Source organism: Gymnoscopelus braueri, assembly GCF_963280865.1.
Source record: "Gymnoscopelus braueri genome assembly, chromosome: 16".
Lineage (NCBI taxonomy): Eukaryota > Metazoa > Chordata > Actinopteri > Myctophiformes > Myctophidae > Gymnoscopelus > Gymnoscopelus braueri.
The window spans coordinates 49682034-49709596 of NC_137616.1; the positions used below are offsets into that span (position 1 = coordinate 49682034).

A 27563-nucleotide genomic window follows, 5' to 3' on the forward strand; every position below is an offset into this window, starting at 1 on the left:
ATAACGCCCTGGCTGCCAAGAACGACTTATAATGACTTTTTGAAGAAGAAAAAAGATTGTAGAAGAAGACTGTATAATTATAAGATTTTTATTTTTTTATTTTTTTAATGTTCAGAACCCAAGATATCGTGATCCGAAGATTTGCTGCTCCATTCACTTCTTGTTTAGGCCAGAAATAAGTCTGGCAGTGAGAGAGTTAAGAACATCTATTTATTTATGTTTTTCACATTTTAGTGGTTTCAGTTTTATTTTATTTTATTTTATGTTGAGCCTTATGTGCCTTACCTTGCACCTCCATTGCAACGTCATACGTTTTAATACGTTTTTCCTCAACTACTGGTAATCCGTGCCTTGAAGGTAAACACATTATGCTATCCGTGTGTGTGTGTGTGTGTGTGTGTGTGTGTGTGTGTGTGTGTGTGTGGTGTGTGTGTGTGTGTGTGTGTGTGTTGTCGTGTTAGGGACAGGAAATTAAATTGCTGTGTCGCCTATTTTACCAACTATCATTTATATTGTGTGTGTGCAAATGAGCCTAGTAGCAACATGGAGTTGAGTCAGGGGAAAGTACCTTTTTTATTTTCTCTGTGATAAATGGCCATACTCTGGTGACACGTGCACACACACACACACACACACACACACACACACACACACACACACACACACACACACACACACAGGTGTGCCAGGAAATCAGAGGGATTTGCCCGTCTCAGGCTTTCCCTATAGGCATGTGTTTTCGTATTGGCCAACTTCTTATTTTGTTTTAATAAACTTCTATTTTACTGTTCAATAAGTTTCTATTTTACTGGCCAATAATATTATATTTTACTGGTCAAAAGCTGCGTTGCTACTAATGTTTGACACTCTTTGTAAATCCATTCATTTCACAAAATGTGTTAAGTCTGTTCCGCTTTACAACTCAGGCCATGATTGTAACGGTTGTAAATATACTTATTATAATTTTGTTACTTTATTTAATAGCCGACTAATAATTATAATAATACAAAAGAAATATTGAAATATTGTCCATCCATCGGTTGCAATGTGTACCGTATATACTGTATATAACGGCTAATGAAGTCTGTAGTCGGCCGATGCCACACACGCCGTCACCAGCGTAGGTCCTTCAAGGAGGAAATGACCGCCTTGTGGTTTTGGTCACAGTGTGTTTGGTCTGTATTCTCTGTGATTACCCACATTCTGAAGGATCAAACACACAGTATGCATCATTCATAGGATATGGAATACTGAATGAGCACAACGATCAAAGGAAAAGGTACTACAGTATAAAACTCCTTTAACACAGTTTTTTTTTTATTCCCACCCAGTGCCAGCAATTTTAAGATTTTTTTTAACCTTTTTTAACCATTTTTTAAGTAGTCACAACATATTTTCTGTGATCACCATCCTCACGGTGATAACTCATTACACACACAGGAGTCTCGTAGAATCGTGGAAAAAAAATAATCTGATCGCGGTAATCTGTTCCATAATTGCAGACGGACATGTCCGTTTTTGACAGGTAACGTGTTAAGGATGTTTTGGGAAAAAACTATTGGAGATGATTTTTCTGAGGATTTAAACCACACTGCGTTGCGCAAAATGCTACAAATCCTGAACGCACCTTCCGGTTGCCATGAAACTTTGCACCCACACTGCCAGTAGGCCAAGGAAGTCCCTCCACCCCACGTGTTCTTCTATCAACCTCATGGTGGCGCTATAACAGCCTGCGTCACCTTTTGGCTCTTTTGGCCATTTTGTGCCAGACTCGATTTCCCACCATTTCACGTTTTTTCTTCAAAACACACTTTTTGATAACCTGACTCCGCCAGATGAGGGCGGTATTGACTTCACTGCTACCCCTACAAATGTTGTCCAAAACTCACACAAATCGGTACAAATTATCTCTGGAGTCAAGTGACCAAGATGTATCAGTCAGATTACGCAGATCCCATTCAAATTGGCTATGCCTGCCTTCCACATTTTGCTAGCCCTAGGTAGGCAACCAGGCCTGGCAGGGATCTGCGCTCCGAGGAGTGTAATTTTCTAGTTTGTCTCTGGTTTGTGTGTAGATGTGTATTGTTGTGTGTAGTTGTGTATTGGGAGAATAAAGGTGATTAAAACATTTGCTTTTTGTTTGTTTGTTGTTTCCAGCGGTGATGAGGACGCACTGGCAAATTACCCACAACCCCTCGGGGTGCTGGAGGCCATGGTGACCTCTGTGCACAACGCCGTGCAGAGCGGGTAGGTTATGTTTGACACAACACTTGAAACAGTGTTGTATTAGGTATTAATACTGTATTAGGTATTAATACTGTATTAGGTATTAATACTGTATTAGGGGTCTGCTCATAATTCACACCTCCCATTATTCTTAGCACACATTTGGAAGTTTGGGTGTACAGATAAGTGCCTTATCTGTACACCCCAGATGGGCCCCATATGGTTTCAAGGTGGGCTTTCAGTGGGTTCTACCTGGGCCCCAACTAGACAATATGGTTCAGTGGGCTGAAAAAAAAAAATCACAATTTTAAAAAATAGCCAAATAAAACTTAAGATGACGCAGATGCGTTCCCGGTCTTAATGGCTTTAAGTGGGTTCTACATGGGCCTTAGGTGGGCCCCAACTGGGCAACTTAGGTGGGACCCACGTTTGCCCCATATGGGATAAATGTGGGATCCAAGTGGGCTTGCCTGTGGAAAACACATTGTTTTTCAGGTCAGGATACCAATTTAATTATTTCTCTCTCTCTCTCTCTCTCTCTCTCTCTCTCTCTCTCTCTCTCTCTCTCTCTCTCTCTCTCTCTCTCTCAGTAACAGTTCAGTGAGTTCAGATGACCTGCTGGCATGGTTGCGTCCGTTCTGCAGTGACGCTGCGCTGGCGGTGCGTCCACGCATCGACGTGCTGCAGATCCTGGAGAACAACTTCAGCCTGGGAGACGACGATGTTCTCCTGCTGCTGCTGTACAGAACCCAGGCTGTCCTGAAAGACACCCAGGTAACACACACACACACACACACACACACACACACACACACGCACACGCACACACAGAGTGTGTTTTCTGATCAGGTCTAGAGAGAACACAGTGGATACAAATACAACCTTTGCGCCCCAACAAAAAATCCCCTCAGAAACCAAGGGTGTCATAGTGGTGAAACCTCTGAAATATTATGAACCCTGCAGGTTTCTTCAAACTACATGTTCAGGCCGTAATGCGTAGTCCTACAGTATTATGTATTATTTCAATTTGTTTTGTGTGTGACTATTGTCGTGGCAGACCCCTGAACAGTGTGTGTAGTTTGGTGTGTATTGTAGAAACAGAGCGTAGTGTGAACTCCACCACTCCATGTCCAGCAGGCTGACAGCGTCTCTGTGCCGTTTGCTTTTCTTTTCCCTCTTCCTCCCTGAGGTCTTTACATCAAACACTAGACATTACATATTCAAAAATATCATCGCTGTTGTTCTGTGAAACCATGTATGCTTTGTGGAACAGTGGAATGCATATCGTCACTGTCGTGTAGTACTTTCCTTCTCTGTGCGTCATCTTTCTATGTTATTATTTAATACATTAACACCCTATTTTATACTTTGTTGTACGACAGTGTCGTGCAAAAGTAATGAAAATAGCTGATCTGCAAACACTCTGTCTGTTTGTTTTATACATATTGAACCAATCAAAAGTATTCAATGTAAATAACTGGATCCATTTCTTCTTCCATTTCCTGAACAGTAACAGTTTTAGACATACCAGCTGACAGTGATGATGTAGTGTGTTATAGTTCAGTAGCTTCAATGGTCTGAATATAATGTGAACAATGAATATGCATTTCACCTCCTGCTGTATGTGAGCCCTATAGACAGTGTTTTACACTCTTCTGCCATGAATTCTTCATTTCTTAAATGCATTTCCCATTCATATCACATTTGTGATAAACAACTCACATGTGTCAGACACAGAGGTGGAACTCTCAGACCTGGAAGATTTGTCTGTACGTGGGTACACGCACACACGCACGCACACGCACGCACGCACGCACGCACGCACGCACGCACGCACGCACGCACGCACGCACGCACGCACGCACGCACACACACACACACACACACACACACACACAGACATACTCACTCTCTCTCTCTCTCTCTCTCTCTCTCTCTCTCTCTCTCTCTCTCTCTCTCTCTCCTCCAGAGCATCTGTTCAGTAATGTTCTCTTTCCCCTTTTCATTATGTCTGGTCCCTTTGTGTTAATGTCAACCTCACTCTCTCACACACACACACGCACGCGCACACACACACACACACACACACACACACACACACACACACACACACACACACACACAGACACAGACACAGACACACACACACACACACACACAGATAGTAGACTGCTTTAACCTTTAAATAAGGCCACATCCTTCAGCAGCAAATATCACAAACCCAGAGAGAGGGAGAGAGAGAGAGAGAGAGAGATGAAACCAGACACGTGATGGGAGTGGGATTTGAACCTGCGTCATCACAAGTAACGAGGAGCATGTGGTCCGTGCAGTAACCTGAGTCACCTGTCTTTGAGTGGCTGCTCATTATTCATCCCTGCTGGGTAATTAATGGCTCCAGCCAGTTAAATTAATATGTAAATGTATGCTCACAGCTCTGGGCCGTTGTCAGAGCAGGTAGACAGGTGTGTGGGTCCAGCCTCGTTAAGCGCTCCTGATATCTGGCTAGCATTTGCGCGCGCACGCACGCACGCACGCACGCACGCACGCACGCACGCACGCACGCACGCACGCACGCACGCACGCACACACGCACACAATAGGGCACTAACCAAAACTCCCCCTGTCTCTCCTCTTTAAATTATATAGTGTTCTCTCTGTCTCTTTCTGCTTTTTACAAACACACACAAAAAGAAAATCCACAAGCTGCCAGTCGACAAAATCAATGCAGAGAAACAGGAGTTATTTCACCATGCAGGGCTTATGGGTTTTGAAGACAAATGAAGTCCAGGCTTCAAAGGTTGTTTTTCTAAACTTTTGGTTTAGCTGTGAGCCTGGTGAGAGATTAAATGAGCGATGGTTTGAGGAACGCTGTTGTTTAGCTGGATTTGAGCTCAGTCTGGACTGAGGCTGGTCAGAGACCAGCTTTATTTAACCCATTAAGACCTGGAACGCAACTGTGTCACTTTTTATTTTGAGCTAAAAAGCATTATTTTACACTTTGGCTATTGGAAAATAGCAGATATACAAGCTCATAGCGCGGCACCGAGTGCCGCGCTATGAGCTTGTATATCTGCTTGTTTTGGGGGCGTGAAAACGAGCGCTCCTTTTTCAATTTCCCTGTAACGTATACAACTAAGTAACTGCCAGCGTTTTTTCGATGTTCTTACCTTTTCAAGTAGTCACAGAATATTTATCTCCAGTATGATCGATGCCCTGATGGTTGCTAATCACTGAGGGTTTCACTGTGATTCCCCGCAATAAAAAAGAAATGTCATCACGACCTCCCGTTTGCTTGTTATACGCCGTTAAAAATAGCATGTTTCGGCAAAAAAATATCAAAAAAAAAACTAATACACAAGGGCTGAGATACAGGTTTTATAAGTAATAAGTTAACCAGGAAGTGAATGGAGCAGTCAATCTACGGATCGCGTTATCTCCTGGTTCTGTTTTTTTTTTTTTTTTTTTTTAAACTCGTTCAAACTCGTCGTTGGCAGGCTGAGCCATAGCAGAATTCGACAAGTTAAATTGTCTATGGCAGGCAATGAGTTAAGTGATATTTTGTTAAGCAGTTAAAGCTCTATATTCTGACTGTAATCATTGCAATATAGTGTTTATTCAGTAACAGTGTTAAAAAGCTCTATATTGTGATAGTAATCTTTGCTATATAGTGTTCAGTAACAGTGTTAAAATAGATTTGTGATTTATTGAATACATTATTAGACAGAAATGTAAACAGTAGGGGGAAGTAGGTGAATTAATTTCATATGATCACAATTGGTGAATTATCTGTGTGTGTGTGTGCGTGTGCGTGTGTGTGTGTGTCAGGGGCAGACTGGCCATTTGTCATACCGGACATATGCCCGGTGGACCGCTGTGCCAGTGGGCTACAAAAAAATTAATATATATTTTTAAATCATTACGGTCCTTTCCGGTTCGTGCGGCCCAATTATTAGTTACTGTAATGAATTATTAGTTACTGTAATGTTTGGGCTGGGTGGCCTCTAAGTGGAGAGGGCCAATCCTTCAGTAGCACCGGCTCACAGAGCTGAGAGAAACATCACATGATTGGCCCCATAGGCGGCAGGTGAGCCTGACAATTGGGAAGGCTAGGAGATCTAGCTTGAGTCTGGGGGGGTCGGCGTGTGCGCGGAAAATTGCAGTAGAGTTTCTGCTATTTGCGCGCTGGTTGTGGTGGGCCGGTCTGGGCCAAAATGCCAGGGCCGAATTTTTGTGTGTGTGTGTGTGTGTGTGTGTGTGTGTGTGTGTGTGTGTGTGTGTGTGTGTGTGTGTGTGTGTGTGTGTGTGTGTGTGTGTGTGTGTGTGTGTGTGTGTGTGTGTGTGTGTGTGTGTGTGTGTGTGTGTGTGTGTGTGTTTACACAGTGCCAACATCAGAGCCTGCATTAGAGAGGGTGCTGCTATAAGAACCTACATTGTTTATTGATATCCGCGCGTCACAATAATGTACACACGGGGTTGTTTGTCTATGAATAATGAGCTGATATCAATAAACAATGTAGGTTCTTATAGCAGCACCCTCTCTAATGCAGGCTGTGATGTTAGCACTGTGTACACACACACACACACACACACACACACACACACACACACACACACACACACACACACACACACACACACACGCAGTTGCCGACCCCTCTAAGGAAAGTGACCAAGATGCTTTTTGGGGGTCCTCGGCATGGAAACGTTTGTGAACAGCTGTCTTTATGTGGAGGTCAGTCTGGAGCCATGTGGAACTCCATATTTGGGCAAGACTGATGTCATGTTTGATGAGGTCAGATTTCAGTCAGCTTGAATTAAAAGCTGATTAAAGCTGTGAGGAGCATTAGTCAAAGAGAAGAGAGCCTCACACACATAGAAAGATCAACCCTTACAACTTCATATTCTGCTGTAATCACATCATAAACATTCCTGGATCGTAAAGACAGACATCACTGGTTGAAGACACCCCAGCACCACTTGTTAAGAAACCTATAAGAGACCAAACATATCTGTCAATAGTTGTATTCCTGAAATGATTAATCTGTTCAGGAATCATGAGTGGAAAGAAGAATATGAAGCAAAGACAGAGGATAAAATCCAGCAGATGATCCAGGAGAGACAACTGAAGATTCGGGAGGTCAAACACTCAGTAGAGATCAGCAGGAAAGATGCAGACACAGTGATAGCAGGCAGTGTGCAGGTCTTCACTGCTTTGATCAGCTGTATTGAGAAGAGCCAGGCTGAGCTCATTGATGTGATTGAAGAGAAGCAGAAAACAACAGAGAAACAGGCTGAAGGCTTCATCAAAGATCTGCAAGTGGAAATCACTCAGTTAGAGACGAGAAGCTCTGAGCTGAAGCAGCTCTCACACACTGAAGACCACCTCCAGAACTTCACCTCCATCAACACCCCTCCACCCACCAAGGACTGGACAAAAGTCAATGTCCATCAGTCTTTGTATGTGGGGACTGTGAGGACAGCTGTGGCTCAGCTGGAGAAGACACTCAGTCAAGAGATGAAGAAGCTGTATGATAATGAGCTGTGGATGATCCAGCAATATGCAGTGGATGTGACTCTGGACCCTGATACAGCACATCCCTCCCTCATCCTGTCTGAGGATGGAAAACAAGTGAGTCATGGAAACATATGGAAGAATCTCCCAAAAAACAAAGAGAGATTCTCTCCATGTGTCAGTGTCTTAGGAAAACAAAGCTTCTCCTCAGGAAGGTTTTACTATGAGGTTCAGGTTAAAAGGAAGACTAAGTGGAGTCTAGGAGTGGCCAGAGAGTCCATCAACAGGAAGAGACAAATCACACTGAACCCCAACAATGGTTACTGGACTATAGTGTTGAGGAATGGAAATGAGTATGAGGCTTATGCTGACCCTCATGTCCTCCTCCCTGTAAGAGAGAATATCCAGAAAGTGGGAGTGTTTGTGGATTATGAGGAGGGTCTGGTCTCCTTTTATGATGTGGAGGCCAGAGTTCATCTCTACTCTTTCACTGGCTGCACCTTCACTGAGAAACTATATCCATACTTCAGTCCCTGTTTAAATGATGGTGGTACAAACTCTGCTCCTCTGATCATCTCTCATGTCAACATGGACACTGATCTTCATGGGACGGAGGGAACATGTCCCCTACAACTTCAAAAAGAAGAAAAACATTACATTGATCCCTCCAGTAAATTATTTTAAAAATACATTAGGCATATATTCAATATAAGCTGAGTCCACACGTGCCTTAATGAAACAAATACATTAAAATACATAAATAAAATAAAATTTGCATTTAAGGACAGTACGTGAGCCTCACAGTACATGTCTTTTCACTGACCTAAACGGTGATGTGCATCTGAGTGATAGAAAAAAAAGTGCAAAATTTGGAAGATCACTTTTTTTTTTTTGCCACAACTGGCACCCCCATCAAGACGGCACCTGCATTGTGTTGGAATATATTTATGCATTCTGCATCTCAGGAGAGACTGACAGAGTCTAATGTCGTTCACACACACACACACACACACACACACACACACACACACACACACACACACACACACACACACACACACACACACACACACACACACACACACACGTGCGTGTGTGGTTGAACACGCACACATGCACGCACACACATGCACGCACACGAACACACACACACAAACACACACACACACACACACACACACACACACACACACACACACACACACACACACACACACACACACACACACACACACACACACACACACACACACACACACACACACACTCACACACACACACACACGTGAAAATGTTTCAACAACTACAGTGTTTCAGGGGTTGAGTGGCCAGGTAGAGTGAACTGGAAAACCGCAAGGTTCCCAGTTTGATCCCGGGCTGGGGCGCTCCCCTAGAGTTAGTGTCGAAGTGTCCTTGAGCAAGACGCTGAACCCCTAATTGCTCCCGATGAGCAGGTTGGTGCCTTGCATGGTTTCCTCCGCCATCGGTGTATGAATGTGTGTGTGAATGGGTTAATGGCACAATCAATGTAAAGCGCTTCGGATAGAAGCGCTATATAAATGCACCATTTATGTGTGTATGCATGTTTCTGTGTTTTACAGTACATGCAATAAAACCTTGACAATACATTTCTCTCTCTCACACACACACACACACACACACACACACACACACACACACACACACACACACACACACACACACTGGTAGAAACATTAAGCAACAATACAGAGACATAAGAAGACAGGTTATCATACATATGTGATCCAATTATATGTTACAATATGTTCACTTTGATACGAACAATATTACATCATAAATAGTCTCCCCACTGTTCACAGCCTGAATGCTTTCGGTTCATTGGTCCATGGCAGGTGGGCGGGGCTTAAGCCCTTTCATTGTTATTCCGCAAACACCATTTTCAATTTGATCGTTCCATCTCATGAATGCAAAGAGTCCCATTTGTTAAAGATGTGTATGTTTTGAATGGTTTTCAATAGAAGCACCAGGTATTTATGCTATGCTGGATGTGTGATGAGGACCTGAGTGTCTATTATGCTCTGTGTTCACAGCTGGTGTTTTTGTTTCTGGCCGCAGAGATCCTTTCAACTCTGGTTGTGTTGATGAGTGTTTTAGAAGAGCTCCTTGTGTTTTCATCTGAGACAAAACACTGTGCAGACACCTGGTCTTAGAAGCGTTGAAGTGTAGACAGAGTCTCACCGCTGGTTGTACATTTAACGTTCTAATATTATTCACTCCTTGATGTCCTGGTGTGAAGCCAGTCAGTTCAGGGTTTTGATTCATTTCTCCAGATATCTCTGCATTAGGTTTACCAGTGTGGATCTAAGGATGTTTGCATCGTTCCCCAGCTGGCTGACTGCTCTGTAAGAGACACAGTTCTCTCTTTATGAATTACTGACAGTATGAATTACTGACAGTATGAATTACTGACAGTACAGCCTCTGACCAGCTCTTTCGGTGAGTCATTTCCATCAAAAAGGCATAGTGGAATACTTCACAAAGTTGAACCTATTTATACCGGGGAAGTATCTGTGTCATTTTAGAATTATTTGGCTATTCAAAAATAGCAGATATACCAGTTCAGCTTTTTTTTCTTTTCGTGAAAATGTGTTCAAATCTTTGAATATCTATTTTTTTAAACAACATTTTCTACTCAAATCTTTTCTTCTGGGGGTCCCTGGAACAAAACTCGTTAATTTCAAGGACCCCCAAAATCATATGTATTTAGCCCCGGACCCCCCCCCCCCCCATCCCAAAATATTTTGTTTTATATATATATACAGTGTGTACATACATGCACATGCCTACACACACACACACACACACACACACACACACACACACACACACACACACACACACACACACACACACACACACACACACACACACACACACACACACACACACACACACACACACACACACACACACACACACACAGCTCCACCATGGGGCCTCTGCATGTCTTCTTCAACCAGTGAACCTTATCCTCCTCTCCGTTCCACCTGGGGCCATGAACCATTAAATATTCATTCTTTCATTCATTAAATATTAAGACCAGCGTTAGATGTAGGCTAATCCATACTGCTGAGATTACCCAGCATTCATAGCCCTAAAACCTGACACAAATCCTGGAAGCGAGAGAAAGAAAGAAACTAAGAGAAAGCTGAAGACACACCGAGAGGGAGGGGGGAGAGAGAGAGAGAGGCATAGACAGACAGACAGACAGACAGACAGAGCCAGGTGAATTATAGATGTGGAGTCTTTGAGTTTTGCTCCAGTATGTGATGACCTCTGATTCAACAGGTAAGCTTTGTGACGGATTTCGTATTAAACGTGTCTGTTTCAGTATCTAGAGGTGTCAGCAGGTACATGACACCATAGGACAGTCCCACCCAGATATCTGTCATTATTTGACACATTCACACACAGGCGAGTGGAGGAAACCATGCAAGGCACCAGCAACCTGCTCACCAGGAGCAGTTAGGGGTTCAGTGTCTTCTTGCTCAAGGACACTTTGACGTGCATCCAGGAGGAGCTGGGGATGGAACCGCTCTCTGTCTGAATAGGGACGCTCGGGTTCATGTGGTTAAGATATTACATCATCACCAACATTATGGACATGAGGCACTGAATGAAGGCACATATTCAATAAAACCTTTGAGCTAAACAGACCCACAGAGATTTAGCCTGGTATCTGTGGTGGATGACCTTTGTGTTGGACCTCTGTTTGACCTCTACGTTATCCTGCCGGTCACTGAGGACGTTAGCAGAGCAGCTCATGAATATTCATGAAGTCGTTCAGAGCGTGCTCAGTAAAGGCCAGGTGAAAGAAAGTTGACCCGGATCCCAGGGCTCAACTGGCACTCTGGTTCCCATACACGTCTCTCTTCTGTCCAATAAGGACACCACACATGTGAACAGTACCCCAGTATGTCCTGCAAATGGTGGTTACAGTTAGAAATGCTTTATTTAAATGTTTTAGCAGATGGTTTTATCCAGAGTGAGTTAAAGGGTGAGATCGGAATAAGCAGAGAAAACAGGAACTCTAGTCAACAAACAAGGTAAACAGTCACAATGTAGCTTTTAAAATAAGCTAGGATACCAGGTAAACATCTGTCTAAACAATATGCTATCTAAATAATATTATAGAAAATATTATATTCCAGTCGGGTGAAGTTTTCATCATTTATTAGGAAGATTTCAGCAGAGCATCAGCATACAGATCATGAGAAGCAGGCCTCCAGGCCTGCTCCTGCAGCCCCTCGGGCACAAGCCTCCTGAACACCCATCTAACACAGTTCTTTATAGTCCACATTGTACCAAAGATGCTATTCTAAATGGTCATATAAGGTATGTACTAAAGATAAGAGCGACACAAACATAGGTACACAAATACAAATAGCAATGACCATGTATAGTATCACAGGACAAATTATATGCTGACACAGAGAATAGCATGGAGGATTCAGCTCAGCTGTTAGATTGACAGCTGTAGCTGATTTAGAATTAGCACATTCATGTGAAGAGTGGTTGACGACACATTCAATGAGATTGAATTGGAAGGCCAACAAATACACAATATTATCTATAAATTCCTGCCACCATATTCCACAGCTTTTTGTTTTTGTACATGAATAATCATATTCATGTACATACGACAGGAGATTTATAGAATGACAAATCAATAGACATTTAAACAACTAAATGTTGATATAGCTATATATTTACTCCACCATTTACTGTATGAGTCTCACCGCTGGTTGTACATTTAACGTTCTAATATTATTCACTCCTTGATGTCCTGGTGTGAAGCCAGTCAGTTCAGGGTTTTGATTCATTTCTCCAGATATCTCTGCATTAGGTTTACCAGTGTGGATCTAAGGATGTTTGCATCGTTCCCCAGCTGGCTGACTGCTCTGTAAGAGACACAGTTCTCTCTTTATGAATTACTGACAGTATGAATTACTGACAGTATGAATTACTGACAGTACAGCCTCTGACCAGCTCTTTCGGTGAGTCATTTCCATCAAAAAGGCATAGTGGAATACTTCACAAAGTTGAACCTATTTATACCGGGGAAGTATCTGTGTCATTTTAGAATTATTTGGCTATTCAAAAATAGCAGATATACCAGTTCAGCTTTTTTTTCTTTTCGTGAAAATGTGTTCAAATCTTTGAATATCTATTTTTTTAAACAACATTTTCTACTCAAATCTTTTCTTCTGGGGGTCCCTGGAACAAAACTCGTTAATTTCAAGGACCCCCAAAATCATATGTATTTAGCCCCGGACCCCCCCCCCCCCCATCCCAAAATATTTTGTTTTATATATATATACAGTGTGTACATACATGCACATGCCTACACACACACACACACACACACACACACACACACACACACACACACACACACACACACACACACACACACACACACACACACACACACACAGCTCCACCATGGGGCCTCTGCATGTCTTCTTCAACCAGTGAACCTTATCCTCCTCTCCGTTCCACCTGGGGCCATGAACCATTAAATATTCATTCTTTCATTCATTAAATATTAAGACCAGCGTTAGATGTAGGCTAATCCATACTGCTGAGATTACCCAGCATTCATAGCCCTAAAACCTGACACAAATCCTGGAAGCGAGAGAAAGAAAGAAACTAAGAGAAAGCTGAAGACACACCGAGAGGGAGGGGGGAGAGAGAGAGAGAGGCATAGACAGACAGACAGACAGACAGACAGAGCCAGGTGAATTATAGATGTGGAGTCTTTGAGTTTTGCTCCAGTATGTGATGACCTCTGATTCAACAGGTAAGCTTTGTGACGGATTTCGTATTAAACGTGTCTGTTTCAGTATCTAGAGGTGTCAGCAGGTACATGACACCATAGGACAGTCCCACCCAGATATCTGTCATTATTTGACACATTCACACACAGGCGAGTGGAGGAAACCATGCAAGGCACCAGCAACCTGCTCACCAGGAGCAGTTAGGGGTTCAGTGTCTTCTTGCTCAAGGACACTTTGACGTGCATCCAGGAGGAGCTGGGGATGGAACCGCTCTCTGTCTGAATAGGGACGCTCGGGTTCATGTGGTTAAGATATTACATCATCACCAACATTATGGACATGAGGCACTGAATGAAGGCACATATTCAATAAAACCTTTGAGCTAAACAGACCCACAGAGATTTAGCCTGGTATCTGTGGTGGATGACCTTTGTGTTGGACCTCTGTTTGACCTCTACGTTATCCTGCCGGTCACTGAGGACGTTAGCAGAGCAGCTCATGAATATTCATGAAGTCGTTCAGAGCGTGCTCAGTAAAGGCCAGGTGAAAGAAAGTTGACCCGGATCCCAGGGCTCAACTGGCACTCTGGTTCCCATACACGTCTCTCTTCTGTCCAATAAGGACACCACACATGTGAACAGTACCCCAGTATGTCCTGCAAATGGTGGTTACAGTTAGAAATGCTTTATTTAAATGTTTTAGCAGATGGTTTTATCCAGAGTGAGTTAAAGGGTGAGATCGGAATAAGCAGAGAAAACAGGAACTCTAGTCAACAAACAAGGTAAACAGTCACAATGTAGCTTTTAAAATAAGCTAGGATACCAGGTAAACATCTGTCTAAACAATATGCTATCTAAATAATATTATAGAAAATATTATATTCCAGTCGGGTGAAGTTTTCATCATTTATTAGGAAGATTTCAGCAGAGCATCAGCATACAGATCATGAGAAGCAGGCCTCCAGGCCTGCTCCTGCAGCCCCTCGGGCACAAGCCTCCTGAACACCCATCTAACACAGTTCTTTATAGTCCACATTGTACCAAAGATGCTATTCTAAATGGTCATATAAGGTATGTACTAAAGATAAGAGCGACACAAACATAGGTACACAAATACAAATAGCAATGACCATGTATAGTATCACAGGACAAATGATATGCTGACACAGAGAATAGCATGGAGGATTCAGCTCAGCTGTTAGATTGACAGCTGTAGCTGATTTAGAATTAGCACATTCATGTGAAGAGTGGATGACTACACATTCAATGAGATTGAATTGGAAGGCCAACAAATACACAATATTATCTATAAATTCCTGCCACCATATTCCACAGCTTTTTGTTTTTGTACATGAATAATCATATTCATGTACATACGACAGGAGATTTATAGAATGACAAATCAATAGACATTTAAACAACTACATGTTGATATAGCTATATATTTACTCCACCATTTACTGTATGATCAATCAGACAAAAATATCAGGACACAGGACGTGCGACTTATAACTGATGCATAATTGCCTGACACAGAAGGCATCACTGAGACTGCCGTTAACCTAATAATAATGTCCAAAGTAGATCTACTTGTTTGGGTTTGAGAATACAGATAAATATCAAACATATCACATGAAACATATTGAAGGTACAGGAACTATTCTTAGCTCACGGTTTTAATCTTTTATCGCCTTTCACGATTCGATGTGTAACGCCTCTCACGGATTACCGACTTTAACGATTCAATTTATAACGCCTCACACGATCTAACTAATAGAGAACTTGTCCTGTCCTTTATCTCTGTTTTCAGTTGACTCACACCATTGCTTAATGTCTCTTCTATAGTGATCTCCACTGGGCTGGTGGTTCCCCTGTTCAGTGGCTCTCAAATGCAGCATGTCTCTCTGTGGCTTGGTCCTCCTGCTGTGGCAAAGTCTCTTGTTGTTTGACATGGTGTCGATTTTGTCACCTCCGCTGTTAAATGGTGACAGTGGTGACATCGTTGGTGCTGCTCTCATGGCTGGTGAACACGCACGCTCTGCTGTGGAAAACGCACGCTCTGCTCCTTCCCTCTGGCACTTGAAGCCTGTGGTTTCCTTGTTATCATCACAGACAGAATAGATCGGTCTGCGAGGTTCCAATCGTGTAGACCTTGTTGAAGATCATCAGAAGTTGATTATGTATACCTTGCTTCTGTAGTGGTCTCGTCTTTGTCCTCCACTGTCTGGATCTGGTCCGGTTCTGCTTTGAAAGAATCTTCTTCCCAAAACGTCGTTCACCCTCAAGTTCTTTTGATCAAGTATCCATAATCATGTTTATGATGATGAAATATCGATCCCATCCTCGTCGCCAAATATTACAGAAAATATTATATTCCAGTCGGCAATGTCTCTCTCTAGAGGGATACTCCCCATCCCCCAGCTTCCTTGTGTCATGTTGAGAACCACATTATAAAAATACTCTGTTGCAAGTAAAAGGCCTGTGTTCAAAATGTTACCTTGAGTAAAAGAACAAAAGTATTGGCATCAAAATATACTTAAAGTACCAAAAGTAAAAGTAATACATGTTTGAAAATAGAAGATTGGCTATTTAGCCTAGGTATAACATGGGGCTAAAGTGGTTAATGTATGTTTCATTGTTTTATAATATAATGATTTATATCGGCAAGGTAAATGGTAACTAAAGTTTTCAAATAATTGTAGTGGAGTAAAAGTACAATATTTGCCTCTGAGATCCCATGGAGTAGAAGTAAAAGTACAGAAAATTGGAAATACTCCAGCAAAGTAAAACAAATACCTCAAAACTGTACTTGAGTACAATACTTGAGTACATGTACAGTACTTGGTTACTTTTCCACCACTGCTGATCACATCCCTGATGGATGTGATCTACATAACCACACTGCTCCTTAGGGCTTTCACCAACTAGTCCACTAGTATAACCACTAGTCAACCTTGTTGGTACTAGTCGAGTAGTTGATTTATTTTATTGTATTTTTGTTCCATTGTTTTAATGCCATTACTATTATTCTTATCCTCCTGCCTTTATTTTTTTTATCAAAAGGGGGTCAAAAGTATGCCCAATAATAGCCTATTATTGGGCAATAACCCTCTTTTGAGGATCCTTGGAGACACTGCTGTGCTGCTGTGCCAGAAGTGCTTCAGGCAGGAGGATAATAATAATAGTAATGGCATTAAAACAATGGCAAAACATATGTATGTATGTATGTATGTATATATTTTAATAGGTAAACTCGACTAGTTGTCTACCACTGGGTCAAATTAATCGACCAGTAGAAATCTCTAGTCGTGATGAAATAATGTTGTATGAAGACACCACATGACACTTTAGTGTCCTGCTCAGGCTGCCGTAGTACGCGTACCAAATTTTAAAGTACTTTGTTTTAAAGTCATACTTTGCGGCGACCAAAAAAAGCAATAAAGACAACCTCAGTAACCTGAACACCAGTTGGACAGTGGCCATTTTAATTTACCGAACTGACGTCTTTCAATGATGGATTTGACTTCCGCCATTTTCTTGTCAAGATTTTTATGAGAAATTGTATAACGGTGTAAGAACACGCACGCACGCACGCACACAGGCTTTTTGGAGGTCCTTGGCATGGACCAAGGACTGTTCACTGTTTGTGAACAGCTGTCTTTATGTGGAGGTCATTCTGGAGCCCTGTGGAACTCCATATTTGGGCAAGACTGACGTCATGTTTGATGAGGTCAGATTTCAGTCAGCTTGACTTAAAAGCTGATTAAAGCTGTGAGGAGCATTAGTCAAAGAGAAGAGAGCCTCACACACAATATTACAACTTAATATTCTGCTGTAATCACATCATAAACATTCCTGGATTGTAAAGACAGACATCACTGGTTGAAGACACCCAGACACCACTTGTTAAGAAACCTATAAGAGACCAAACGTATCTGTCAATAGTTGTATTTCTGAAATGGTTAATCAGTTCAGGAATCATGAGTGGAAAGAAGAATATGAAGCAAAGACAGAGGATGAAATCCAGCAGATGATCCAGGAGGGACGACTGAATATTAAGGAGGTCAAACACTCAGTAGAGATCAGCAGGAAAGATGCAGACACAGTGATAGCAGGCAGTGTGCAGGTCTTCACTGCTCTGATCAGCTGTATTGAGAGGAGCCAGGCTGAGCTCATTGATGTGATTGAAGAGAATCAAAAAACAACAGAGAAACAGGCTGAAGGCTTCATCAAAGATCTGCACAAGGAAATCACTCAGTTAGAGAAGAGAAGCTCTGAGTTGAAGCAGCTCTCACACACTGAAGACCACCTCCACCTCCTCCAGAACTTCACCTCCATCAACACCCCTCCACCCACCAAGGACTGGACAAAGGTCAATGTCCATCAGTCTTCATATGTGGGGACTGTGAGGACAGCTGTGGCTCAGCTGGAGAAGACGCTCAGTCAAGAGATGGATAAGCTGTATGATGTTGATCTGAGAATGATCCAGCAATATGCAGTGAATGTGAGTCTGGACCCTGATACAGCACATCCCTCCCTCATCCTGTCTGAGGATGGAAAACAAGTGAGTCATGGAAACATACGGATGAATCTCCCAAACAACAAAGAGAGATTCAATCAATCTGTCTTTGTCTTAGGAAAACAAAGCTTCTCCTCAGGAAGGTTTTACTATGAGGTTCAGGTTAAAAGGAAGACTAAGTGGAGTCTAGGAGTGGCCAGAGAGTCCATCAACAGGAAGGGACAAATCACACTGACCCCTAACAATGGTTACTGGACTATAGTGTTGAGGAATGAAAATGAGTACATGGTTGCTGCTGACCCTCTTGTCCTCCTCCCTGTAAGAGAGGAGGTCCAGAAAGTGGGAGTGTTTGTGGATTATGAGGAGGGTCTGGTCTCCTTTTATGATGTGGAGGCGGGAGTTCATCTCTACTCTTTCACTGGCTGCACCTTCACTGAGAAGCTATATCCATACTTCAGTCCCTGTTTAAATGCTGGTGGTACAAACTCTGCTCCTCTGATCATCTCTCATGTCAACATGGACGCTGATCTTTATGGGGACGGAGGGAACATGTCCCCTACAACTTCAAAAAGAAGAAAAACATTACATTGCTCCCTCCAGTAAATTATTTTAAAAATACATTAGGCATATATTAAATATAAGCTGAGTCCACACGTGCCTTAATGAAACAAATACATTAAAATCCATAAATAAAATAAAATTTGCATTTAAGGACAGTACGTGAGCCTCACAGTACATGTCTTTTCACTGACCTAAACGGTGACGTGCATCTGAGTGAAAGAAAAAAAAGTGCAACATTTGGAAGATCACTTTGTTGTGCCACAACTGGCACCCCCATCAAGACGACACCTGCATTGTGTTGGAATATGTTTATGCATTCTGCATCTCATGAGAGACTGACAGAGTCTAATGTCGTACACACACACACACACACACACACACTGGAAGAAACATTAAGCAACAATACAGAGACATAAGAAGACATGTTATCATACATATGTGATCCAGTTATATGTTACAATATGTTCACTTTGATAAGAACAATATTACATCATAAATATTCTCCCCACAGGTCACAGCCTGAATGCTTTCGGTCCATGGCAGGTGGGCGGGGCTTAAGCCCTTTCATTGTTATTCCGCAAACACCAATTTCAATTTGATCGTTCCATCTCATGAATGCAAAGAGTCCCATTTGTTAAAGATGTGTATGTTTTGAATGGTTTTCAATAGAAGCACCAGGTATTTATGCTATGCTGGATGTGTGATGAGGACCTGAGTGTCTATTATGCTCTGTGTTCACAGCTGGTGTTTTTCTTTCTGGCCGCAGAGATCCTTTCAACTCTGGTTGTGTTGATGAGTGTTTTAGAAGAGCTCCTTGTGTTTTCATCTGAGACAAAACACTGTGGAGACACCTGGTCTTAGAAGCGTTGAAGTGTAGACAGAGTCTCACCACTGGTTTTATATTTAACATTCTAATATTATTCACTCCTTGATGTCCTGGTGTGAAGCCAGTCAGTTCAGGGTTTTGATTCATTTCTCCAGATATCTCTGCATTGTGTTTACCAGTGTGGATATAAGGATGTTTGCATCGTTCCCCAGCTGGCTGACTGCTCTGTAAGAGACACAGTTCTCTCTTTATGAATTACTGACAGTACAGCCTCTGACCAGTTCTTTCGGTGAGTCCTTTCCATCATTAAGGCATAGTGGAAGACTTCACACAGTTTAACCTATTTATACTGGGGAAGTATCTGTGTCATTTTAGAATTATTTGTCTATTCAAAAATAGCAGATATACCAGCTCAGCTTTTCTTTTCTTTTTTTTGTGAAAATGTGTTCAAATCTTTGAATATCAATTTTTTTCTAACATTTTCTACTCAAATCTTTGCTTGTGGGGGTCCCTGGAACAAAACTCGTTAATTTCAAGGACCCCCAAAATCATTTGTATTTAGCCGCGGACCCCCCCCATTCCAAAATATTTTGTTTGATATATATACAGTGTGTACATACATGCACATGCCTACACACACATTAAATATTCATTCTTTCATTCATTAAATATTAAGACCAGCGTTTGATGTAGGCTAATCCATACTGCTGAGATTACCCAGCATTCATAGCCCTAAAACCTGACACAAATCCTGGAAGCGAGAGAAAGAAAGAAACTAAGAGAGAGCTGATGACACACCGAGAGGGAGGGAGGGGGGAGAGAGAGAGAAGCATAGTCAGGCAGAGACAGACAGACAGACAGACAGACAGACAGACAGACAGACAGACAGACAGAGTCAGGTGAACTATAGATGTGGAGTCTTTGAGTTTTGCTCCAGTATGTGATGACCTCTGATTCAACAGGTCAGCTTTGTGACGGCTTCCATATTAAAATATTAAAGCTTATATATTGTGGATCTTTTTTGTTTTTTTTCTTGTTTTTTTTAATGTTCAGAACGCAAGATATTGTGATCCGAAGATTTGCTGCTCCATTCACTTCTTGTTTAACTTATTACTTAAAAAGGCTGTATCTCGGCTCCTGTGTACTTTTTTTTTTTTACTATGTATTTTTGGCCCAGACATGCTATTTTCAAAGGCAGACAATTAATGTCAACGAGGTCGCGATGACTTCGTTGACATTTGTGAAACCACACAGTATAACCCTCAGTGATTAACAACCATCAGGGGATCGATCATAATGGAGATAAATATTCTGTGACTACTTGAAAAAGGTGAGAAAATCTAAAAATCCAGAAATAAGTCTGGCAGTGAAGGAGTTAACCACATGAACCCGAGCGTCCCTATTCAGACAGAGAGCGGCTCTATCTCCAGCTCCTCCTGGATGCACGTCAAAGTGTCCTTGAGCAAGAAGACACTGAACCCCTAACTGCTCCTGGTGAGCAGGTTGCTGGTGCCTTGCATGGTTTCCTCAGCTCGCCTGTGTGTGAATGTGTCAAATAATGACAGATATCTGGGTGGGACTGTCCTATGGTGTCATGTACCTGCTGACACCTCTAGATACTGAAACAGACACATTCATAGTGATGCAGGCACTTGTATTAAGATGTTACATTATCACCAACATTAATGGACACGAGGCACTGAATGAAGGCACATATTCAAGAAAACCTGCTAGCTTAACAGACACACAGAGTTTTAGCCTGGTATCTGTGGTGGATGACCTTTTTTGTTTGACCTCTGTTTGACCTCTACGTTCTCCTGCCTGTCACTGAGGACGTTAGCAGAGCAGCTCATGAATATTCATGAAGTCGTTCAGAGCGCGCTCAGTAAAGGCCAGGTGAAAGAAAGTTGACCCGGATCCCAGGGCTCAACTGGCACTCTGGTTCCCATACACCTCTCTCTTCTGTCCAATAAGGACACCACACATGTGAACAGTACCCCAGTACGTCCTGCAAATGATGGCTACAGTTAGAAATGCTTTATTTAAATGTTTTAGCAGATGGTTTTATCCAGAGTGAGTTAAAGGGTGAGATCGGAATAAGCAGAGTAAACAGGAACTCTAGTCAACAAACAAGTTAAACAGTCACATAGTAGCAGAGAGAACAATGTAGCATTTAAAATAAGCTAGGATACCAGGTAAACATCTGTCTAAACAATATGCTATCTAAATAATATTATAGGAAATATTATATTCCAGTCGGGTGAAGTTTTCATCATTTATTAGGAAGATTTCAGCAGAGCATCAGCATACAGATCATGAGAAGCAAGCCTTCAGGCCTGCTACTGCAGCCCCTCGGGGCACAAGCCTCCTGAACAACCCATCTAACACAGTTCTTTATAGTCCACATTGTACCAAAGATGCTATTCTAAATGGTCATATAAGGTATGTACTAAAGATAAGAGCGACACAAACATAGGTACACAAATACAAATAGCAATGACCATGTATATTATCACAGGACAAATGATATGCTGACACAGAGAATAGCATGGAGGATTCAGCTCAGCTGTTAGATTGACAGCTGTAGCTGATTTAGAATTAGCACATTCATGTGAAGAGTGGTTGACTACACATTCAATGAGATTGAATTGGAAGGCCAACAAATACACAATATTATCTTTAAATTCCTGCCACCATATTCCACAGCTTTTTGTTTTTGTACATGAATAATCATATTCATGTACATACGACAGGAGATTTATAGAATGACAAATCAATAGACATTTAAACAACTACATGTTGATATAGCTATATATTTACTCCACCATTTACTGTATGATCAATCAGACAAAAATATCAGGACACAGGACGTGCGACTTATAACTGATGCATAATTGCCTGACACAGAAGGCATCACTGAGACTGCCGTTAACCTAATAATAATGTCCAAAGTAGATCTACTTGTTTGGGTTTGAGAATACAGATAAATATCAAACATATCACATGAAACATATTGAAGGTACAGGAACTATTCTTAGCTCACGGTTTTAATCTTTTATCGCCTTTCACGATTCGATTTGTAACGCCTCTCACGGATTACCGACTTTCACGATTCAATTTATAACGCCTCACACGATCTAACTAATAGAGAACTTGTCCTGTCCTTTATCTCTGTTTTCAGTTGACTCACACCATTGCTTAATGTCTCTTCTATAGTGATCTCCACTGGGCTGGTGGTTCCCCTGTTCAGTGGCTCTCAAATGCAGCATGTCTGTCTGTGGCTTGGTCCTCCTGCTGTGGCAAAGTCTCTTGTTGTTTGACATGGTGTCGATTTTGTCACCTCCGCTGTTAAATGGTGACAGTGGTGACATCGTTGGTGCTGCTCTCATGGCTGGTGAACACGCACGCTCTGCTGTGGAAAACGCACGCTCTGCTCCTTCCCTCTGGCACTTGAAGCCTGTGGTTTCCTTGTTATCATCACAGACAGAATAGATCGGTCTGCGAGGTTCCAATCGTGTAGACCTTGTTGAAGATCATCAGAAGTTGATTCTGTATACCTTGCTTCTGTAGTGGTCTCGTCTTTGTCCTCCATTGTCTGGATCTGTATATTAACATGTAGTTAATGAAGCAGAAAGTTGCGGACCCCTCTAAGGAAAGTGACCAAGATGCTTTTTGGGGGTCCTCGGCATGGAAACGTTTGTGAACAGCTGTCTTTATGTGGAGGTCAGTCTGGAGCCATGTGGAACTTCATATTTGGGCAAGACTGACGTCATGTTTGATGAGGTCAGATTTCAGTCAGCTTGACTTAAAAGCTGATTAAAGCTGTGAGGAGCATTAGTCAAAGAGAAGAGAGCCTCACACACATAGAAAAATAAACCCTTACAACTTAATATTCTTCTGTAATCACATCATAAACATTCCTGGACTGTAAAGACAGACATCACTGGTTGAAGACACCCCAGCACCACTTGTTAAGAAACCTATAAGAGACCAAACGTATCTGTCAATAGTTGTATTTCTGAAATGGTTAATCAGTTCAGGAATCATGAGTGGAAAGTAGAATATGAAGCAAAGACAGAGGCTGGAGTTCAGCAGATGATCCAGGAGAGACGACTGAAGATTCACGAGGTCAAACACTCAGTAGAGATCAGCAGGAAAGATGCAGACACAGTGATAGCAGGCAGTGTGCAGGTCTTCACTGCTCTGATCAGCTGTATTGAGAGGAGCCAGGCTGAGCTCATTGATGTGATTGAAGAGAAGCAGAACACAACAGAGAAACAGGCTGAAGGCTTCATCAAAGATCTGCAAGTGGAAATCACTCAGTTAGAGAAGAGAAGCTCTGAGCTGAAGCAGCTTTCACACACTGAAGACCACCTCCACCTCCTCCAGAACTTCACCTCCATCAAAACCCCTCCACCTACCAAGGACTGGACAAAAGTCAATGTCCATCAGGCTTCATATGTGGGGACTGTGAGGACAGCTGTGGCTCAGCTGGAGAAGACACTCAGTCAAGAGATGAAGAAGCTGTATGATGTTGATCTGAGGATGATCCAGCAATATGCAGTGGATGTGACTCTGGACCCTGATACAGCACATCGCAAACTCATCCTGTCTGAGGATGGAAAACAAGTGAGTCATGGAAACATATGGAAGAATCTCCCAAACAACAAAGAGAGATTCTCTCCATGTATCTGTGTCTTAGGAAAACAAAGCTTCTCCTCAGGAAGGTTTTACTATGAGGTTCAGGTTAAAAGGAAGACTAAGTGGGATCTAGGAGTGGTCAGAGAGTCCATCAACAGGAACGGATACATCACACTGAACCCCAACATTGGTTACTGGACTATAGGGGTGAGGAATAGAAATGAGTACACGGCTTATGCTGACCCTGATGTCCTCCTCCCTGTAAGAGAGGAGGTCCAGAAAGTGGGAGTGTTTGTGGATTATGAGGAGGGTCTGGTCTCCTTTTATGATGTGGAGGCCAGAGTTCATCTGTACTCTTTCACTGGCTGCACCTTCACTGAGAAACTATATCCATACTTCTGTCCCTGTGTTAATGCTGGTGGTACAAACTCTGCTCCTCTGATCATCTCTCATGTCAACATGGACGCTGATCTTTATGGGGACGGAGGGAACATGTCCCCCCCAACTACAAAAAGAAGAAAAACATGACATTGCCCTCTCCAGTAAATTATTTTAAAAATACATTAGGCATAAATTCAATATTAGCTGAGTCCACTTGTCCATTAATGAAACAAATACATTAAAATAAATAAATAACATAAAAAGTGCATTTAAGGACAGTACGTGAGCCTCACAGTACATGTCTTTTCACTGACCTAAACGATGACGTGCATCTGAGTGATAGGAAAAAAAAAAAGGTGCAAATATCACCATTCAGAATTAGGAAGATCTATTTTTTTTTCGTTTGCCACAACTGGCACCCCCATCAAGACGGCACCTGCATTGTGTTGGAATATGTTTATGCATTCTGCATCTCAGGAGAGGCTGACAGAGTCTAATGTCGTACACACACACACACACACACACACACACACACACACACACACACACACACACACTAGGGCACTAACCAAAACTCCCCCTGTCTCTCCTCTTTAAATTATATAGTGTTCTCTCTGTCTCTTTCTGCTTTTTACAAACACACACAAAAAGAAAATCCACAAGCTGCCAGTCGACAAAATCAATGCAGAGAAACAGGAGTTATTTCACCATGCAGGGCTTATGGGTTTGGAAGACAAATAAAGTCCAGGCTTCAAAGGTTGTTTTTCTAAATTTTTGTTTAGCTGTGAGCCTGGTGAGAGATGAATGAGCGATGGTTTGAGGAACGCTGTTGTTTAGCTGGATTTGAGCTCAGTCTGACTAAACCAACAGCACTCAGTCTGGACTGAGGCTGGTCAGAGACCAGCTTTAAATCAGGTCAAGGAGGACTTTCTCCTGGAAAGGAGAAAGTTCAGGAAATTCAGACAGGACTCCAAACATATCAGGAGTTCACAATAATAAATGAGACCATAAAGGTCAGAGATGCACGGACCACGTTGAAGCAATTTCCAAAACCTATAGAATGTACAAACTGTGCTGTGTCCATGCATCCTTCTTCACTCTAATGGTACTTAACTCTTTAACTGCCAGAGTATATACAACTAAGTAACTGACAGAGATTTTTCCGATGTTCTTACCTTTTCAAGTAGTCACAGAATATTTATCTCCAGTATGATCGATCCCCTGATGGTTGCTAATCACTGAGGGTTTCACTGTGATTCCCCGCAATAAAAAAAGAAATGTCATTGCGACCTCCCGTTCGCTCGTTATACGCCGTTAAAATAGCATGTTTCGGCAAAAAAATATCACAGAAAAAAACAAATACACATAGCAGAATTCGAAAAGTTAAATTGTCTATGGCAGGCAATGAGTTAAGTGATATTGTGTTAAGCAGTTAAAGCTCTATATTCTGACTGTAATCATTGCAATATAGTGTTTATTCAGTAACAGTGTTAAAAGCTCTATATTGTGATAGTAATCTTTGCTATATAGTGTGTGTGTGTGTGTGTGTGTGTGTGTGTGTGTGTGTGTGTGTGTGTGTATGTGTGTATGTGTGTATGTGTGTGTGTGTGTGTGTGTGTATGCGTGTGCGCGCGCGTGTCAGGGGCGGACTGGCCATTTGTCAACATGGTGGACCACACACACACACGCATACTTAATGAAGCTGAAAGTTGCCGACCCCTCTAAGGAAAGTGACCAAGATGCTTTTTGGGGGTCCTCGGCATGGAAACGTTTGTGAACAGCTGTCTTTATGTGGAGGTCAGTCTGGAGCCATGTGGAACTCCATATTTGGGCAAGACTGACATCATGTTTGATGAGGTCAGATTTCAGTCAGCTTGACTTAAAAGCTGATTAAAGCTGTGAGGAGCATTAGTCAAAGAGAAGAGAGACTCACACACATAGAAAGATAAACCATTACAACTTAATATTCTGCTGTAATCACATCATGAACATTCCTGGACTGTAAAGACAGACATCACTGGTTGAAGACACCCCAGAACCACTTGTTAAGAAACCTACAAGAGACCAAACGTATCTGTCAATAGTTGTATTTCTGAAATGGTTAATCAGTTCAGGAATCATGAGTGGAAAGAAGAATATGAAGCAAAGACAGAGGCTGGAGTTCAGCAGATGATCCAGGAGAGACAACTGAAGATTCAGGAGGTCAAACACTCAGTAGAGATCAGCAGGAAAGATGCAGACACAGTGATAGCAGGCAGTGTGCAGGTCTTCACTGCTCTGATCAGCTGTATTGAGAAGAGCCAGGCTGAGCTCATTGATGTGATTGAAGAGAAGCAGAAAACAACAGAGAAACAGGCTGACGGCTTCATCAAAGATCTGCAAGTGGAAATCACTCAGTTAGAGAAGAGAAGCTCTGAGCTGAAGCAGCTCTCACACACTGAAGACCATCTCCACCTCCTCCAGAACTTCACCTCCATCAACACCCCTCCACCCACCAAGGACTGGACAAACGTCAATGTCCATCAGGCTTCAAATGTGGGGACTGTGAGGACAGCTGTGGCTCAGCTGGAGAAGATACTCAGTCAAGAGATGAAGAAGCTGTATGATGTTGATCTGAGAATGATCCAGCAATATGCAGTGGATGTGACTCTGGACCCTGATACAGCACATCCCTCCCTCATCCTGTCTGAGGATGGAAAACAAGTGAGTCATGGAAACATATGGAAGAATCTCCCAAACAACACAGAGAGATTCTCTCCATGTATCGATGCCTTAGGAAAACAAAGCTTCTCCTCAGGAAGGTTTTACTATGAGGTTCAGGTTAAAAGGAAGACTAAGTGGGGTCTAGGAGTGGCCAAAGAGTCCATCAACAGGAAGAGACAAATCACACTGAACCCCAACAATGGTTGCTGGACTATAGTGTTGAGGAATAGAAATGAGTATGAGGCTTATGCTGACCCTCATGTCTTCCTCCCTGTAAGAGAGGAGGTCCAGAAAGTGGGAGTGTTTGTGGATTATGAGGAGGGTCTGGTCTCCTTTTATGATGTGGAGGCCAGAGTTCATCTCTACTCTTTCA

The 27563-nt window shown here is 42.3% G+C and overlaps 2 protein-coding genes across 2 annotated transcripts in view; both read left to right on the top strand.

Moving 5' to 3' along the window:
• The window catches only part of nbas (NBAS subunit of NRZ tethering complex), a 245306-nt gene that overhangs the window by 182027 nt on the left and 35716 nt on the right, over nt 1–27563 (top strand). Inside the window, exons 45-47 of the mRNA XM_080452909.1 lie at nt 1210–1279; nt 2158–2247; nt 2817–3000. Coding sequence (XP_080309035.1) covers nt 1210–1279; nt 2158–2247; nt 2817–3000 — 344 coding nt within the window. The remainder of the gene's footprint in view (nt 1–1209; nt 1280–2157; nt 2248–2816; nt 3001–27563) is intronic.
• Nucleotides 18010–24634, top strand: LOC308103888 (pyrin-like; the record flags this gene model as incomplete). The annotated part of the gene is made up of 4 exons (XM_080454097.1): nt 18010–18063; nt 19381–19455; nt 19645–19692; nt 23729–24634. The coding sequence occupies 4 exons, from the start codon at nt 18010–18012 to the stop codon at nt 24632–24634; spliced, it is 1083 nt and encodes a 360-aa protein (XP_080310223.1).